At 45.8% G+C, this 16,307-nt stretch overlaps 2 protein-coding genes and 1 long non-coding RNA gene across 6 annotated transcripts in view; 2 read left to right on the top strand and 1 right to left on the bottom strand.

Moving 5' to 3' along the window:
- Positions 1-1,597, top strand: part of LOC110002344 (dual specificity protein kinase CLK4-like) — a 444,306-nt gene extending 442,709 nt beyond the window's left edge. For 3 of the 4 annotated variants that reach the window (XM_065963026.1, XM_065963024.1, XM_065963025.1), the window contains 2 exons: positions 1,083-1,173; positions 1,250-1,597. In XM_065963026.1, the coding sequence (XP_065819098.1) occupies positions 1,083-1,173; positions 1,250-1,405 (247 nt within the window). In that variant the 3' untranslated portion in view covers positions 1,406-1,597. The remainder of the gene's footprint in view (positions 1-1,082; positions 1,174-1,249) is intronic. The other variant, XM_065963027.1, reaches the window with a different exon arrangement.
- A 150-nt stretch (positions 1,598-1,747) lies between these two features.
- Positions 1,748-5,497, bottom strand: LOC110002340 (glucose-dependent insulinotropic receptor). Its single transcript, XM_020657943.3, has 2 exons — positions 4,895-5,497; positions 1,748-3,989 (listed from the first exon to the last, which is right to left on the bottom strand). The coding sequence occupies exons 1-2, from the start codon at positions 5,451-5,453 to the stop codon at positions 3,322-3,324; spliced, it is 1,227 nt and encodes a 408-aa protein (XP_020513599.2). The 5' UTR covers positions 5,454-5,497; the 3' UTR covers positions 1,748-3,321.
- Positions 5,498-8,492: 2,995 nt separating this feature from the next.
- LOC136182411 (uncharacterized) lies at positions 8,493-13,564 on the top strand. Its single transcript, XR_010668675.1, has 3 exons — positions 8,493-9,997; positions 10,975-11,091; positions 12,114-13,564. It is a non-coding gene; the product is annotated as an uncharacterized lncRNA (long non-coding RNA).
- The last annotated feature ends 2,743 nt before the right edge of the window (positions 13,565-16,307 follow it).

Here is a 16,307-nt window from a genome sequence, read left to right as displayed (position 1 = left end):
GAGTTGATATGAGAACACAGCAGGAAATATTCAGGAACATTCAAGCAATTGGGATGGAATGGTGTTGAAATTCTGAATATGATATTCTTGGATTTAAAGGCAAAACTTGTCACAGTGTCGGACTATGTTGCTTCGTCCACCACTTCCGCAGCATTCTTTTATGTTCTGATGTCTGACCCTCCCCTATCCTACAAGGGAAAGCCCGTTGTGAGGTGATCAAGGAACATTCAAGTCAGGTAGATTTTTAGGAGTGCATATGTGAAAATGGCTTATGACGCTCATTGTTACTTCTTTTCTGGTATACATTTTGATGTTGGGTTGTGAGGATGTTTGTGTACTTTCCAAAGATACAGGTGTGACTTGAAATTGAGTTTGGTTTCAAAAGTTTATAGAGATGAAAGAATGATAATTTCCCCTTTAAGTTAGCACACCACAGCCGTTTTCACATATGAACTATAGATCGTTTCAGGAGGACTGCTCTGGAGATTCTCCTGACCTGGCTGTTCACACATGCACCTCACAGCTGGAGACTATCCCTGTCAGACTGAAGGGGGGGCAGGGGGTTTCCTGAGGTAAGACGTGACCAACAACGCGGAAGTAGCGGACAAAGCAACAGAGTCTGCTACATGACATTATAATGAGAATATTTGCCTTTATATCAATGCTATGTGTAATCCAATGGAATGACAACATCAACAAAAGAGTGGAGAAGAACATTCTGGAGAACAGGAAACATAATGCAGCCGTTTAATTACGTGCATGGAGATCGTAGCACTCGCGTCCAGACACTCTATGCACCGAGCAGCAGTCACAGTATAGATACATCACTCTCCCCCTCCTATTGGTTCGAGGTGAATTCTCCTGAGAATATCCTGCTGCATTCTCACATCAGCTCACTCTGACTTGCTGCGTAAAAAAATACTTAGGGTCCAGCAGGAGAAACTCCGGGTGAAGGCGTTCACACATACAGCTCCTGTATGTGAAATATCAGGAGTTTTTCAGGAGATTTCTGCAGGTGTGAAGTCTTACATGTCTCTGTGCATGTTTACCCATGTGCATATGTATTATTGTATTGTTTGTAGAAAGCAACACTACATTCACAATGAGCGTCTGAACTGGGATGAGCAGAGCTCCTCCAATGATTACATCAATAAGCACTGCCAGCCTCTCAAGGTAAGACAGAGCACAGATCAGCCAATCAGCTGCAGCCGTCAGGTAAAGCAGCAGTAACTGTCAGTGTGTCTCTCAGCAGTGTATGTGGAGGAGGAACGAGGACGAGCGGCAGCTGTTCGACCTGCTCGGCTGCATGCTGGAGTACGATGTCTGCAGACGGATCACCCTGGAGGAGGCGCTGTGGCACCCGTTCTTCAGCCCGATGAGGACAAAGCAGAAGCTTCGCAGCTAGCATAGACGCACAAAACACATTCATATCTACCTCGGGCTGTAATCTAAAACATTACTCTAACTGATTGTTTCATTCCTGTCTGTTTAAAAAACAGCCTCCCATCATAAACAGTCTGCATGCCAAAGTATTTATGTAATGCTGAGCATTTCTGTGATTTTTTTTGATTTGCTTAAACTCCATGAGAGAAACACACCTGGAAAATGTGGCCCTCATTTCACTTACAATAACATCGTTTTCAAGCTCATTGAACAGAGAGAATGGTTCTGATTGGACCAGAGGCATTCCACGAGTGACAATAACAAGCACTTGTGTATCACTCCGCCTCAGCCAGAGGTTCTGAATACTGTTGAATAACATCACAGCAGACCAGTGTTGTAGTCAAGATCAAAATAACTGAGACCAATACATACCCAAGACCTGAGTGCGCTGAGACCAAGTCAAGACCAAGACCAAGGTAGGGCAAGACAAGACACAGAGACAAGTCCAACACCATATCACAGAAAAATCATAATCTTGTGTGCAGGGGGCTTAGATCCTTGCTTGTGTTGTTCTTACTCTCTGATGGACGTCGCTTGAGATAAAAGCGTCTGAATTGTAGAATTGTAGATGGTAACACCGGGAAGGTTGCGTCCGCGTTGTTGTATCTCAACATCGTTGTAAATGAGGGAAACCTCAATGATTTTTAATGCTTAAGTAAAGGTTCATGATAATGATGTCCTCGGCGGACTGGTGGTGTCTTACTGTTTGCCTATGGACACAGACATAGAGTCTGTTTTCTGACAGGAATTTACAAGATACCAATTCCTTCTGGAAGAAATCTCTGAATCAGTTGAGGGAACGGCCTTATGTGTTAGGGTTAGGGTTAAATATTTCTGTAAATAGAGCAGTGGAAGTGGCCTGTGGTGCTGTGCATTCTGGGAGTTGTTGTCTTTCATCAACATGAGCCAAAAAAACACTTTCTTTTTTTTTCTCGGCCAAGAAGGCTCCAACTTCAAAATGTATTTCACATTTCTACATATTTGACTCAATGTCAATACAGATTCATGTTTCAACGGGTGAAGTGACCCTTTAATGTGGACATCGCTCTCAAGTTAATGTGAGTTATTTAACCCCTCCTAGAAACCTCTGACATCAACGGTCCTGACAGCTCTGTTGAAACAGACGGCTGACACACAGAGTGGGCGACATCTATCAAGATTAAAGCAGCCGAGGAAGTTTCCATGACTGCATATTTATCCAGCTATGAAATATAACAGATGTAATAAAACAAGATAAAATAAAGTGGGTCCTAAAGCAAAGGCACACAGTTTATAATGTCATGTTGACAGTCTGTACCATGATGTTTGAGTGATCTCTGCGCTTCAGTTTCATTGAGCCCAAAAGAGACAGATGGTTGGTTACAGAGACACTTAAAATGCTTGATATTAGTTTGTTGCTTTGCTGGAAAACTGGACACTTCATGAATCCATTTCAGTGTGAATAATTTACGCACACATTTATACAAACATTTTACAAACACAAGAAAGTACATACATTCAAAAGTCCATTCCATATCCTCATACTTCATGACAGTCTCATTAAGTGCTTTCCCTCAATATATGCTTGAAGTTTCTACCTTAGAGGCCCCAGGACAGGTGGAGGGCCCAGGACAGGTGGAGGGCCCAGGACAGGTGGAGGGCCCATTACATTTGCTGCCTTTTCTTGCTCACATCAACAGAAAGGACTTCTAACAATATTGAAAATATAGAAGGAGAGGAAAGTCAAAGTCACTGTATCCATATATCTTAATGGGGATGGATTGTGTTGGCAGTAAGCGTTGGCAATTGATGCAAAATGGTGCTGTCAGTATTTGCTATTCATTCTTACAGTTTCTGTGGTTTCACAGTTTTTTCAACGACTTTTCCGGGCGGATGTAGTTAAACTGTGTGGACCATCTCATTGGTAACGATTGGCTTTAATTGTGAAGGATCAATGATATCAGCACCAGAAACAGCAGCTCCAGTCAGAGCAGGTGGCAGCGGGTTACATCTTTCTGTAACATGTTGTGGTCCTGCTGCGCATGACCTTCCTGTGAAGCAGGAAAACATGGCCGCTAGCTGTAGCCGCACATCCTTTTGGCAGTAGGCGTAAACCAGGGGGTTGATCAGAGAGTTGGACAGTCCTAAGAGCCACAGATAATTCTCCAACACGTCAGTAACTTTGCAGCTTTTACACAGCAGGTGCACGAGGCACGCCACAAAGAACGGGCACCAGAGCAAAAAGAAGCAGCCAACGAGCACCGCGACCGTCCTCAAGGCCTTGACGTGGCCCATTAAGCACATCCACATCTGCTGATGCTGGTGATGACGCTCTTGATGTCGATGGCGATCGTGCTCGGCCGTCCTGGAACCGGCTTTCCGTATCTGTAAGATCTGCTTCTGGTGGGTGCAGGAGATCTTCAGGATGTCCAGGTACATGTAAACGAACCCAGAGAACAGGGGGAAGAAGCAGACGCTGATCAACACCACCATGCCCACCTGGTGAATCACTGAGAAGAAGGCACAGAAGCCGCTGTAGCCGTCAGTCTGCAGCTGCCGCACCATAACTAAAAAAACAGAGGACATGGGTTGTTTATCAGATGAGACTAATACTTGTTCTCTGACACTACCAAGTAAAATTAATCCTGGAAAAGTAACTGATTTTGTAACTTTGGACCAAAGTGTTCTGGGATCCATGAGAGGAACCACCAAACTGGGAGCCATCATACGACAACATCAACAACAACAATATAAGGGTTAATGTAGGAGCAATAATGGGTATTTGTGGATGTGGATCAGTGGTTGAGTCGGTCTTCTTTCAACTGGGAAGGTTAGGGGTTTCATCCCCAACTCCTGCAGCAACATTTCCAATGTGTCATTGGGTAAGACACTTAACCCTGATGTGTATGAATGGGATAAGTTACTTCTAAAGGTCATTTTACATAGCAACCACTGCCATCAGTGTGTGTTTATGGGTAGGTGTGAAAGTGCTTTGAGTAGTCAGAAGACTAGAAATAGTTGTCACAGTGACATTTTTCAATCATAGTCTATACGGGCCATGGTCAGAGCTGTAATTCTTATTGTCAGGTTTTCATCATATCAATGGACATGCCCATTTAGACTTTACTTCATGCCCATACGTTTTTGTTAATTTTACACAATGTTAAATTTATAAATGATGCTCCCATATAGAGTCAAACAGCCGACACCACAGTGTAAGATTTTGGAGGTGGACACCATACATTGTATAAAACATGGATGTTGCTTGGTGATGTCACCCATGGGTTTCTGCAGTGCAGTTTTGAAGACTATCAATGGGGGTCACCATGTTGGAAATATCCAAAAATACCCAGTAGGTCTTGCAACGGGACTTGCAAAAAGACACCCTCTTGCAGCACTATTTTCTATTGCTTGATGCTATGAATTTGTAAACTTTGAATTAATTTAACACTTTTATAGGTTTTTGTCTCACCTGGCAAAAATCCCAATGTGAAGGCGCTGATCCACAGAGCCAGCAGGAACCCGGCTGCTGTCCCCTTCCCTGACAGCCGGGTGTACCGTAGTGGCATCTTGATGGCTGCGTAACGGTCAAGTGAGATGAGGAACATGGACATGATGGACGCCGTGCAGGGCGACAACAGGAAGGCCATCCGCATCAAACACCTCGACTTCCCCTCAGCGTGGTGCGTGGCGTTTGCTGGAGGATTGGTGACGACGTGGCCCCATTGGTTCTGAGAAAGATTGTTGCCGTTTAAGTCTTCAGTGGCCAAACCCGTGATGGCCACACCCACCAGAGTGTCCGCCAGGGCCAAGTTGAGGACAAAGCACCAGCTCTGGCTGCTCTTCTTCAGGATAAGCTTGAGTAGAGCGGCTGCCACTAACAGGTTTGTAGAGACGATGAAACAAGAAGAGACGCTCAGAATCACACCCATCACCAGAGGCCTCACCTCGCTTCGGGCTGGTGGTTGGTCGGAGTCTGAAGTCATGCTGAGTAAAAGCTCAGTGCTCACCTGTCCACACAAATATGACATGTTGATGACGAAAGCCAAATGATCTCAGTCGAAAACCACCAAATTGTCAGAGCAATTGTGATTGGCACATCGCAACCCTATCCTTCAAGAAGCTCTCTAATGTTACACAAAAGGTTGCCAGTGCAGATAATTTCTGAGATCAAAAATAAAGATTTGCACTGATGCCTACACAAAAACTTAAAATAAAAATAGGTTAAAATAGGTTAGCACTGTGTAAAAAAAAGTCTACTGAAATACAAAACAACAATCAAAGAACTCGCCTCAGTAGCTAAAAATGTTAAATAACCAAGAAACTAGTTCAAAACAATCCTATTACCTCAAGATGAAGAATCTTTTAAGCCCATTTCTTCTGTGTGTTGTTGTTATTCCAGTCCATGTAAAGTTTAATAAACTCCCTCTGTTGCCTTAAACATCCATTCATTCTCTTAGTGTTGTTAAAATCCCTTCAGAAAATGCATAAGGACAGAACAAAAGCAGGTCTGGTTTATCCCCTCCCCTCGGTGCCACACTATCACACTATCACACTATCACTGAGTGTATACACACACACACACACACACACACACACACACACACACACACACACATCCTTCTGATGCTCGTCCGTTGCTGTTTTTGCCTCTCTGTTGTTGACCCTTGGCCCGACCACCAGCCTGCTGCCGCTTCTTTACAAATTTCTTTATAGCCAGGGAAATGTTTTTGTATTTTTTGAAAGAAGATGTAATGTTTCTAAAACTAAAGCTCGGGGAGGGTTAACATTTTGGACAATCAGATCTTTATTATATGATATATAATAAAATAACATAAACAAATGTAATCAAAGCAAATGGATTGGTTTAATGTTGTTGCTTTTTTTTTTTTACAGAAAACAGTAGAGGAAGAAAAGAAACAAAGCACAGCTGCATGTTACAAAAACCATGTGTAAGCGTAAAACCAGAGATATAGACACAGATCATGGCATTTGAAAAAAAGAGAGAAGAGAAACATGGAGAAGCAGGTCAGTGGTAGAGTCGGTCATCTCTCAACGGGAAGGTCGGGGGTTCAATACCCGGCTCCTGCAGCTACATGGCCGATGTGTCCTTGGGTAAGACACTTAACCCCAAGTTGCTCCCACTGCTTTGTCTGTAAATATGAATGGATGAGTTAATACTGATGGACTCTTTACTCAGCAGCCTCTACCATCAGTGTGTGAATGTGTATGAATGGATGAGTTAATACTGATGGACTCTTTACTCAGCAGCCTCTACCATCAGTGTGTGAATGTGTATGAATGGATGAGTTAATACTGACGGACTCTTTACTCAGCAGCCTCTACCATCAGTGTGTGAATGTGTATGAATGGATGAGTTAATACTGATGGACTCTTTACTCAGCAGCCTCTACCATCAGTGTGTGAATGTGTATGAATGGATGAGTTAATACTGACGGACTCTTTACACAGCAGCCTCTACCATCAGTGTGTGAATGGATGAGTTAATACTGACGGACTCTTTACTCAGCGGCCTCTACCATCAGTGTGTGAATGTGTATGAATGGATGAGTTAATACTGATGGACTCTTTACTCAGCAGCCTCTACCATCAGTGTGTGAATGGATGAGTTAATACTGACGGACTCTTTACTCAGCAGCCTCTACCATCAGTGTGTGAATGTGTATGAATGGATGAGTTAATACTGACGGACTCTTTACTCAGCAGCCTCTACCATCAGTGTGTGAATGGATGAGTTAATACTGACGGACTCTTTACACAGCAGCCTCTACCATCAGTGTGTGAATGGATGAGTTAATACTGACGGACTCTTTACTCAGCGGCCTCTACCATCAGTGTGTGAATGTGTATGAATGGATGAGTTAATACTGATGGACTCTTTACTCAGCAGCCTCTACCATCAGTGTGTGAATGGATGAGTTAATACTGATGGACTCTTTACTCAGCAGCCTCTACCATCAGTGTGTGAATGGATGAGTTAATACTGACGGACTCTTTACACAGCAGCCTCTACCATCAGTGTGTGAATGGATGAGTTAATACTGACGGACTCTTTACTCAGCGGCCTCTACCATCAGTGTGTGAATGTGTATGAATGGATGAGTTAATACTGATGGACTCTTTACTCAGCAGCCTCTACCATCAGTGTGTGAATGGATGAGTTAATACTGACGGACTCTTTACTCAGCGGCCTCTACCATCAGTGTGTGAATGTGTGTGAATGGATGAGTTAATACTGATGGACTCTTTACTCAGCAGCCTCTACCATCAGTGTGTGAATGGATGAGTTAATACTGATGGACTCTTTACTCAGCGGCCTCTACCATCAGCGTGTGAATGTGTGGGGTCCATGTACCATTAGAGGTGACATTGACAAGATGCTTAAAGTTGAACTTCTTTCAACTTTTAGCTGACAAAAATCAGCTGATGCCGAGGTTGTTTCAGCGCTCAGGACTGTGAATGCTGAAACGTTAAACAACATAGGTGTCGTATCTAACACACGGGGGCTGCCAGCGCAAATAAACACAGAGCGCAAAAACAGTTTTTAGCAACAAGGCGATTCAAAGTGCTTCACACAAGACAAAAAAGCAGCATGACTAAGGGAAGAATACATTAAGATAGGAGATTTAAACAAACCATTAACAATCACAGAGAAGATTTGATGTGAAAATATGCACAGAAAGAAATACAAATAAGATCCCCAAGAAACAAAGAAATTAGACATTAAAGGCTTTATATGTGATTTTTTGATCCAGCAGATGTCGCCCTTGAGCTCCAGCATGAAACCAAAACAACTGGCGCTGCATTGTTGTGTTAGCATGCTAATGCTAGCGATCTTTATTATGCTGGTATCTTCACACTGCATGTAAATTTAGCTGAAATGAGCGTGATCTAGAAACACAGTTAAGCAGTGAGTACAGTATGTTATTCTTCTTTTCTCTAGTCCCTCAATTAAACAACTTTTATACACGAGGGGAGGAGTCAGCCGGCCGTCCTGGCGATGTAAACAAAGTGAAGATAGGACTCTGAAAACTCTGAAAACATCACAGACAGTGGGACTCGGGTGTTACACCCATTGTAGACAGTCATGACTCACAGAGTTATTTTCAGAGGAGATACTTGATTTCTACATTTAAGTGAGAAAAATCACATAGAAAGACTTAAAGTAAAAATGTGAGTGAGTCCTCTGGGGAGACATCTGGCCTGATGGGATCATTTTCCACTAAGATTCACACACAAACACATCTGGCTAATGATGCTCTCTGGCTGCACACACTTTAAACATCACCTGGCATCACAGCAGCTTCTCAGACAGGTGAGGCAGAAGACATCGCCTCAAAGACCAGAAGAGAAACTACAGAAACCTGTGACCATTCTTTTGTGTTTAACTGTTTTATGGTCATTCATTCTGTTTAACAATCCATCCCGAGGACTGAGGCTCACAGTTTGCTCCGTCTGTGTCGAGTCTTTCAAGCTGGGCTCAGATATTTGTTGTGTAAGCTCATACACAAAGTACTTACAGTAGTGTTGTAGTACTCAAAATCAGTCAATCTCGAGACTTTTTAGAGGTCTCAGTTTTAGGATTAAAAGCATTTTTGCTCAGCCTTGTCTCAGATTGGACGGACTCCCTGCTCACAAAAATATTTTTTTAAGTGATATTTATGGTCTTAGTCTTGACTCGGTCTGGATCCCTAAATGTCTTGGTTTTGTCTTGGTCTTGCTGTGGCTTGGTCTTGGTCTTGATTCCTAAATATCTTGATCTTTTCTTGATCTTGGAGCACTCTGGTCATGGGTATGTCTCGGTCTCTGTAAGTGTGGTAAGGTGAGTTATATCAATACATCCCGTCCATACCCACGAGACCTTCAACCCCCCTTACTCAATATAATCACACATATACTGTAACCCACTTGTTACCACCTGGCTCAGAGCTGGTAACAAAGATGGAGGCCCCGCCCCTTTAGTGAAGGTCTGTCATTCTCCTGGTGGGGAGTGGTTAGGTGGCGCCCTCTACTGACCAGTCACCATTGTCTGGTACTGAGATCGGCTGACGTGTTAGAACAACATAGCTCGCCTTCACATGTCACAAACAGAAAACTGATGCTGTTTGTCTTAATTCAGTTCTACTGTTCGTCCACTTTGGCGTCACACGGCGTCCCACAGGGCACAACATCACCGACTTCAGTACGAAAGGAAACATCCTCATTTTTATACCTGTTACCCCCGTCCCTCCCGACCAGCCGAAACAGCTCCGACAGACACACAATGCAGGAATGTTATTCACCCCTGCTAGACCTTTCAGGACCTTTCAAAACAAAAGCGTGGGTCAGCAGTAATTGTGCCCATGTGCCCGGCGGTCTCCTGCGTCCTGTTTACATCTCTGCCAACGCCGTCCTCCACCTGCTGTCACGGATTCTTGTTTTCCCATCTTTGCCTGGGATCTGTTTCGAAGGACCCCCTAAGGATCTTCCTTTTTTTTAACACAAAGGTTGGATTTCTCCAGTTTTGGAAGATCCACTTATCCGGGGAAGTATTTTTCTGGACTCGTTTGTTGAGGTACTGATGTCATGTGAGTGATGTGAGGCTAGCTTCTGTTTCCCATTGTTGTTAAACCAATTCGACCTAAAGGGTGATGAGTTGTTTCACAGGTGAAAGGGTTTGTGCCTGTTTAGAAGTTACCTAAGAGATTAAAAATTACTACATTTATCTTTTTTCTCCAGATGGTATTTTTCTGTCCGCACAGAGGACAGATGTCAGCTGGATATAAAACTGATAAATGTTGAGAGATTTGATGTTAGAGATGTTTGTGCTCAAATGTCCATTTTTTAACAAACAGAATGATTGGGGGGACAATTCAAACTGCCCCAGGAAATAAACGGTGTCTCAGTCTGTCGGTGTTTGTTTTGATTGTCCTGTATCTCCTTCCAGAGGGGAGGGGGAGAAGAGACAGTGTCCAGGTGGGTGGAGTCTTTTAAAAAATTGTTTGTGGAAAACCTGCAACTGAAAGACTCAAGGGAGTTCTGAATAAGGTAGCCGCTTTCAAGGCACCCCCCCACACGGCCGTTTTGGACGCCCCTCGGTTTCCCAGATATGAGAGCAGTTATCAGGTCAACAGGTGTTGCAGCGATGGAAGCGGTCAAGAGAAGTGGTTCAGATAGAAGTGATTGTACCCGACCTAAAAAGCCTCTGCATGTTTCTAATAAGCTCCACGAGCAGAAACGTGCTCAAACTAGGATCAATATTGGAGATGCTTTTGAAAAATGGAGAGAGGTTAGAACACAGAAAGGTTTACAGACCCATGCAGAGCTGGATAAACACTGAAGCTTCAGAGTCCACCACATGGTGACCTGTGAGAGCATCCACTCTAGAGAGGAGGGGGGAGACAGCTCTCTATGATGTTTAGAATTTAGACTGCAGTACCCGTTTTAAACACGAGGGGTCAGAGTTACATACTGCTCCTTTCATTAACCTTTCTCTATAGAGTAGAGCATCTTGAATGACGTGTGAGTGCTTTATGTTTGTGTTTCCGACAGACTGAAGATGTCTTTAAAAAGGCGGCTGCTCTCCATGTTGTTGTGCTGTGTTTACTGCGTGGCCTCGCTCTTCTGCCTCCACCCGAACCGCCTCAACTGCTTCTCTGCCGGATCTCGGTGAGTTTTGAATGTGTCATTGTGATTACATGTAAAAGAGATGTGTAGAAATGTTTACCCTGAACATCCATGTTTGAGCTTCATCGGTCGAAACACACGACTTGTTACCTTCATGAATCTCATGATATCAACCGATGGACAGCCAAATGTTGATGCAAGTATTTCATGTTCTCAGGCTCAGCTGCAGCCTTAAACAGGGAAGGTGCAGTTCAGAGTCAGGGGTTTCAAAGTACCCAAGATGCAGTTGGCATGTTGCTATATGATTTTGAACATTTGAAACAGGAAGCTATGAAGTAGCTACCCTATTCCCTCTTCACAGAAAGGTACAGAAACAGTGAGCAGGTGACGTGATGATTGGTGTCTTTTGTTGGAGATCCTGGTTTCTGCTTGTAGCCAGAGAGGCTTTAGCTGTGTGTGAAGCTACACAGTCTGTTTGCAGAGGAAAAATCATCCAAATGTAACTCATAGTAATGCTGACCATGCAGGTTCTTGTGCTCTGTGCGCACCTTTAGTTTTGATTTAAAGTGACTGTTTTAGCATCTATCTCTATCTGTGAACTTTCTTCTTTGTTTTTAAACCAGTCCTTTTTTAAATCAGTCTGCTTGTATCTCCTCCTCTCCTGTCTTTTTTCCAACTCTGCTGACTGTTACATCTCTTTTGATGCTCTTAATGGTTTCTTTTTTAACTCTGTACAACCCTCTGAATTACTCCAGTGATGACTGAACAAACGTTATATTACAGTGTATGATAAACTTCTTCTCCCTGTGCCTTACTTTTAATCAGACATGTGAAAGCAGGTGCAGCTAACAATCCGCTGTCAGACGTCATTCCTCCACATCGTCTCAGACTGTAAACGATGCAGCACACAGAAAAACAACGATAGGCTTGGAGTCCTTTTATCACTTACTGCTTCCTTCCATAAAGCTCTTTTCAGTTTTGAGATTAAATGTAGCCTTAATGCTTTCTTTAATCCTCCCTCTCTGTTAACTTCTGTGTGTTTCTTCTTCGTCTCTTTTTGTAAGGAATCTGGGCTCAGTCTTCCAGCAGCTTTACCAGCGTGTCATTCGAATGCTTCGCTCCGCTCTCTGATCCGAGGAGCTTCCTGTGTTTCAACTCATCACAACTCTGGAGCTGCCCGGCTGCCAGTGAGGCCTCCACGGTGTTCATCAAGCATGTCCTCCAGTAGACCATCACCAAATAAAAAGAAGAAAGAGGAATGGTGCAACCCCACTCTTTGACTCAAACAAATGTTTACCTGATTATTTTTTTATGGTTCATTTGTTACGGATACAGAATAGAAAAACTGAAAACAGCCATCCAATACATTAATATGCTACACCTGTCCCAAGACGGGATTAAGTGTAAATAAAAGATTAAAACATTTAAAGGCAGGGTTGGTAATTTCCTCCAGATATATATTTTTTTAGATTTTGGTTGAAATTGTCTTCTTGACAGGTCCTCCGTCTGCACGGAGCAGAATCTTTCAAAATCATGCTAGTTTTTTGAAAATGACCAACCCTGCCTTTAAGTTAAAAATGAAAAGAGCTGTGAGATACAGTAGCTACAGAAAATTAAACATAAGAACAAGTCTGTTTCTGAACTAACCAGGATTCAGTGGCTCTCTTAAAATGGTGAAGTTTGCGAGTTCCAGGAGTTTTTGCTCCTTTCACAGAAAAATCAGTTTGAGCTAAAGATGTCTTTACAGTTTCCACTTCAAGCTGCAAACAAAGGCGCCCTGATGGTTCACTAACTAACTACATTTTAGATCAAGTCAAGTTCCCTTTATTGTCTTTTTCAACCATTACAAAGCACACAGGGAGATTTTATTTTGTTCCTCTCGGGGTGTGGTGCGACGTTAAGAATGAAAGAATAAGAATGATGACATTAAAGACATGTGACAAGAAAAAGCAAAGTGGATTTAAAAACAGTTAAACCAGTTAAACCAGTGACCAGATAGAGTAGATGAGTTTTTTTAATGAAATGTTTATTTTTATACTGCCATGGATTAACACCGTGAGTGTGTGCTGTGTAAGGGGTCACATTAAATAATCTGTTGTTTTTTTAAATACAAAATGAAGCAGTGAAAATGGTGATGTGATGATGATGATGAACTTTGGAGCATGGTTAGATGATCCCAAAGCTGCAGTAACTTTAAACTCTATTTTTTTTGCACTTTTTAATGAACTGATTGAACGTGCAGCTTCAGTTTACCTCACCACGAGGATCTTTTTCTGTTTTTAAAGATGTTTGCTTGAATAAATTATTTTCTTGTTGCTGTCAAACAGAAGTGATCAGAGCTGATTAGGTGATATGGTTTATTTTCCCTGTCACTGCAGTCAGGCTTTATCAGTTTGTAAGGAGACTCAGCGGGTGTGTCTGATACTCTTCAGTAACCACAGAAAGTTATTTAAATATTTAAATAAAATGTGGAACGACCCACTCCGTATGCAACACAATAAAAACAGAATATAAAAGTCAATGTCTTGTGTTTTTATTCGATCTATCTATTACATTTAAATTAAAAAAGAGGCTTTATTGGCCTGGAACATATGTTTACGTTACTAAAGTTAAAACTTCTGGGTCCAGAATAAGATGTTCACAACTTTATACACGCTGGTAGCAGACCCCCTGCTGGGAGGGGTAATGTGGGTACAGAGAGGGGGGATCAGACCCCCTGCTGGGAGGGGTAATGTGGGTACAGAGAGGGGGGGGATCAGACCCCCTGCTGGGAGGGGTAATGTGGGTACAGAGAGGGGGGATCAGACCCCCTGCTGGGAGGGGTAATGTGGGTACAGAGAGGGAGGGGATCAGACCCCCTGCTGGGAGGGGTAATGTGGGTACAGAGAGGGGGGATCAGACCCCCTGCTGGGAGGGGTAATGTGGGTACAGAGAGGGGGGGGATCAGACCCCCTGCTGGGAGGGGTAATGTGGGCACAGAGAGGGGGGGGATCAGACCCCCTGCTGGGAGGGGTAATGTGGGTACAGAGAGGGGGGGATCAGACCCCCTGCTGGGAGGGGTAATGTGGGTACAGAGAGGGGGGGGATCAGACCCCCTGCTGGGAGGGGTAATGTGGGTACAGAGAGGGGGGGGATCAGACCCCCTGCTGGGAGGGGTAATGTGGGTACAGAGAGGGGGGATCAGACCCCCTGCTGGGAGGGGTAATGTGGGTACAGAGAGGGGGGGGATCAGACCCCCTGCTGGGAGGGGTAATGTGGGTACAGAGAGGGGGGATCAGACCCCCTGCTGGGAGGGGTAATGTGGGTACAGAGAGGGGGGGGATCAGACCCCTGCTGGGAGGGGTAATGTGGGTACACAGAGGGAGGGGATCAGACCCCCTGCTGGGAGGGGTAATGTGGGTACAGAGAGGGAGGGGATCAGACCCCCTGCTGGGAGGGGTAATGTGGGTACAGAGAGGGGGGATCAGACCCCCTGCTGGGAGGGGTAATGTGGGTACAGAGAGGGGGGGGATCAGACCCCCTGCTGGGAGGGGTAATGTGGGTACAGAGAGGGAGGGGATCAGACCCCCTGCTGGGAGGGGTAATGTGGGTACAGAGAGGGAGGGGATCAGACCCCCTGCTGGGAGGGGTAATGTGGGTACAGAGAGGGGGGATCAGACCCCCTGCTGGGAGGGGTAATGTGGGTACAGAGAGGGAGGGGATCAGACCCCCTGCTGGGAGGGGTAATGTGGGTACAGAGAGGGGGGGGATCAGACCCCCTGCTGGGAGGGGTAATGTGGGTACAGAGAGGGGGGATCAGACCCCCTGCTGGGAGGGGTAATGTGGGTACAGAGAGGGGGGATCAGACCCCCTGCTGGGAGGGGTAATGTGGGTACAGAGAGGGGGGGGATCAGACCCCCTGCTGGGAGGGGTAATGTGGGTACAGAGAGGGGGGATCAGACCCCCTGCTGGGAGGGGTAATGTGGGTACAGAGAGGGGGGGGATCAGACCCCCTGCTGGGAGGGGTAATGTGGGTACAGAGAGGGGGGATCAGACCCCCTGCTGGGAGGGGTAATGTGGGTACAGAGAGGGAGGGGTAATGTGGGTACAGAGAGGGGGGATCAGACCCCCTGCTGGGAGGGGTAATGTGGGTACAGAGAGGGGGGGGATCAGACCCCCTGCTGGGAGGGGTAATGTGGGTACAGAGAGGGGGGGGATCAGACCCCCTGCTGGGAGGGGTAATGTGGGTACAGAGAGGGGGGATCAGACCCCCTGCTGGGAGGGGTAATGTGGGTACAGAGAGGGGGGGGATCAGACCCCCTGCTGGGAGGGGTAATGTGGGTACAGAGAGGGGGGGGATCAGACCCCCTGCTGGGAGGGGTAATGTGGGTACAGAGAGGGGGGGGATCAGACCCCCTGCTGGGAGGGGTAATGTGGGTACAGAGAGGGGGGATCAAACCCCCTGCTGGGAGGGGTAATGTGGGTACAGAGAGGGGGGGGATCAGACCCCCTGCTGGGAGGGGTAATGTGGGTACAGAGAGGGGGGATCAAACCCCCTGCTGGGAGGGGTAATGTGGGTAATGTGGGTACAGAGAGGGGGGATCAGACCCCCTGCTGGGAGGGGTAATGTGGGTACAGAGAGGGAGGGGATCAGACCCCCTGCTGGGAGGGGTAATGTGGGTACAGAGAGGGGGGGGATCAGACCCCCTGCTGGGAGGGGTAATGTGGGTACAGAGAGGGGGGATCAGACCCCCTGCTGGGAGGGGTAATGTGGGTACAGAGAGGGGGGATCAGACCCCCTGCTGGGAGGGGTAATGTGGGTACAGAGAGGGGGGATCAGACCCCCTGCTGGGAGGGGTAATGTAGGTACAGAGAGGGGGGGGATCAGACCCCCTGCTGGGAGGGGTAATGTGGGTACAGAGAGGGAGGGGATCAGACCCCCTGCTGGGAGGGGTAATGTGGGTACAGAGAGGGAGGGGATCAGACCCCCTGCTGGGAGGGGTAATGTGGGTACAGAGAGGGAGGGGTAATGTGGGTACAGAGAGGGGGGGGATCAGACCCCCTGCTGGGAGGGGTAATGTGGGTACAGAGAGGGGGGGGATCAGACCCCCTGCTGGGAGGGGGGGGGTCTGTCAGGAGGGTTTCTGTCCTTCTTTAATGACGTCAGGTAAAGTAAAGGTAGCCTGCAGTAAATAACATGACGTAACGACCCTTGAACTCTAGGTGGCGGTATGCACCTTTAAGCTGTTTGCGATCCACCAAATAACAGAGAGAAGAAG

The sequence above is a fragment of the Labrus bergylta genome, chromosome 14 (genome assembly GCF_963930695.1).
Source record: "Labrus bergylta chromosome 14, fLabBer1.1, whole genome shotgun sequence".
NCBI lineage: Eukaryota > Metazoa > Chordata > Actinopteri > Labriformes > Labridae > Labrus > Labrus bergylta.
Note: the sequence above shows the minus strand (reverse complement) of the source record. Positions and strands in the feature narration are given on the sequence as shown.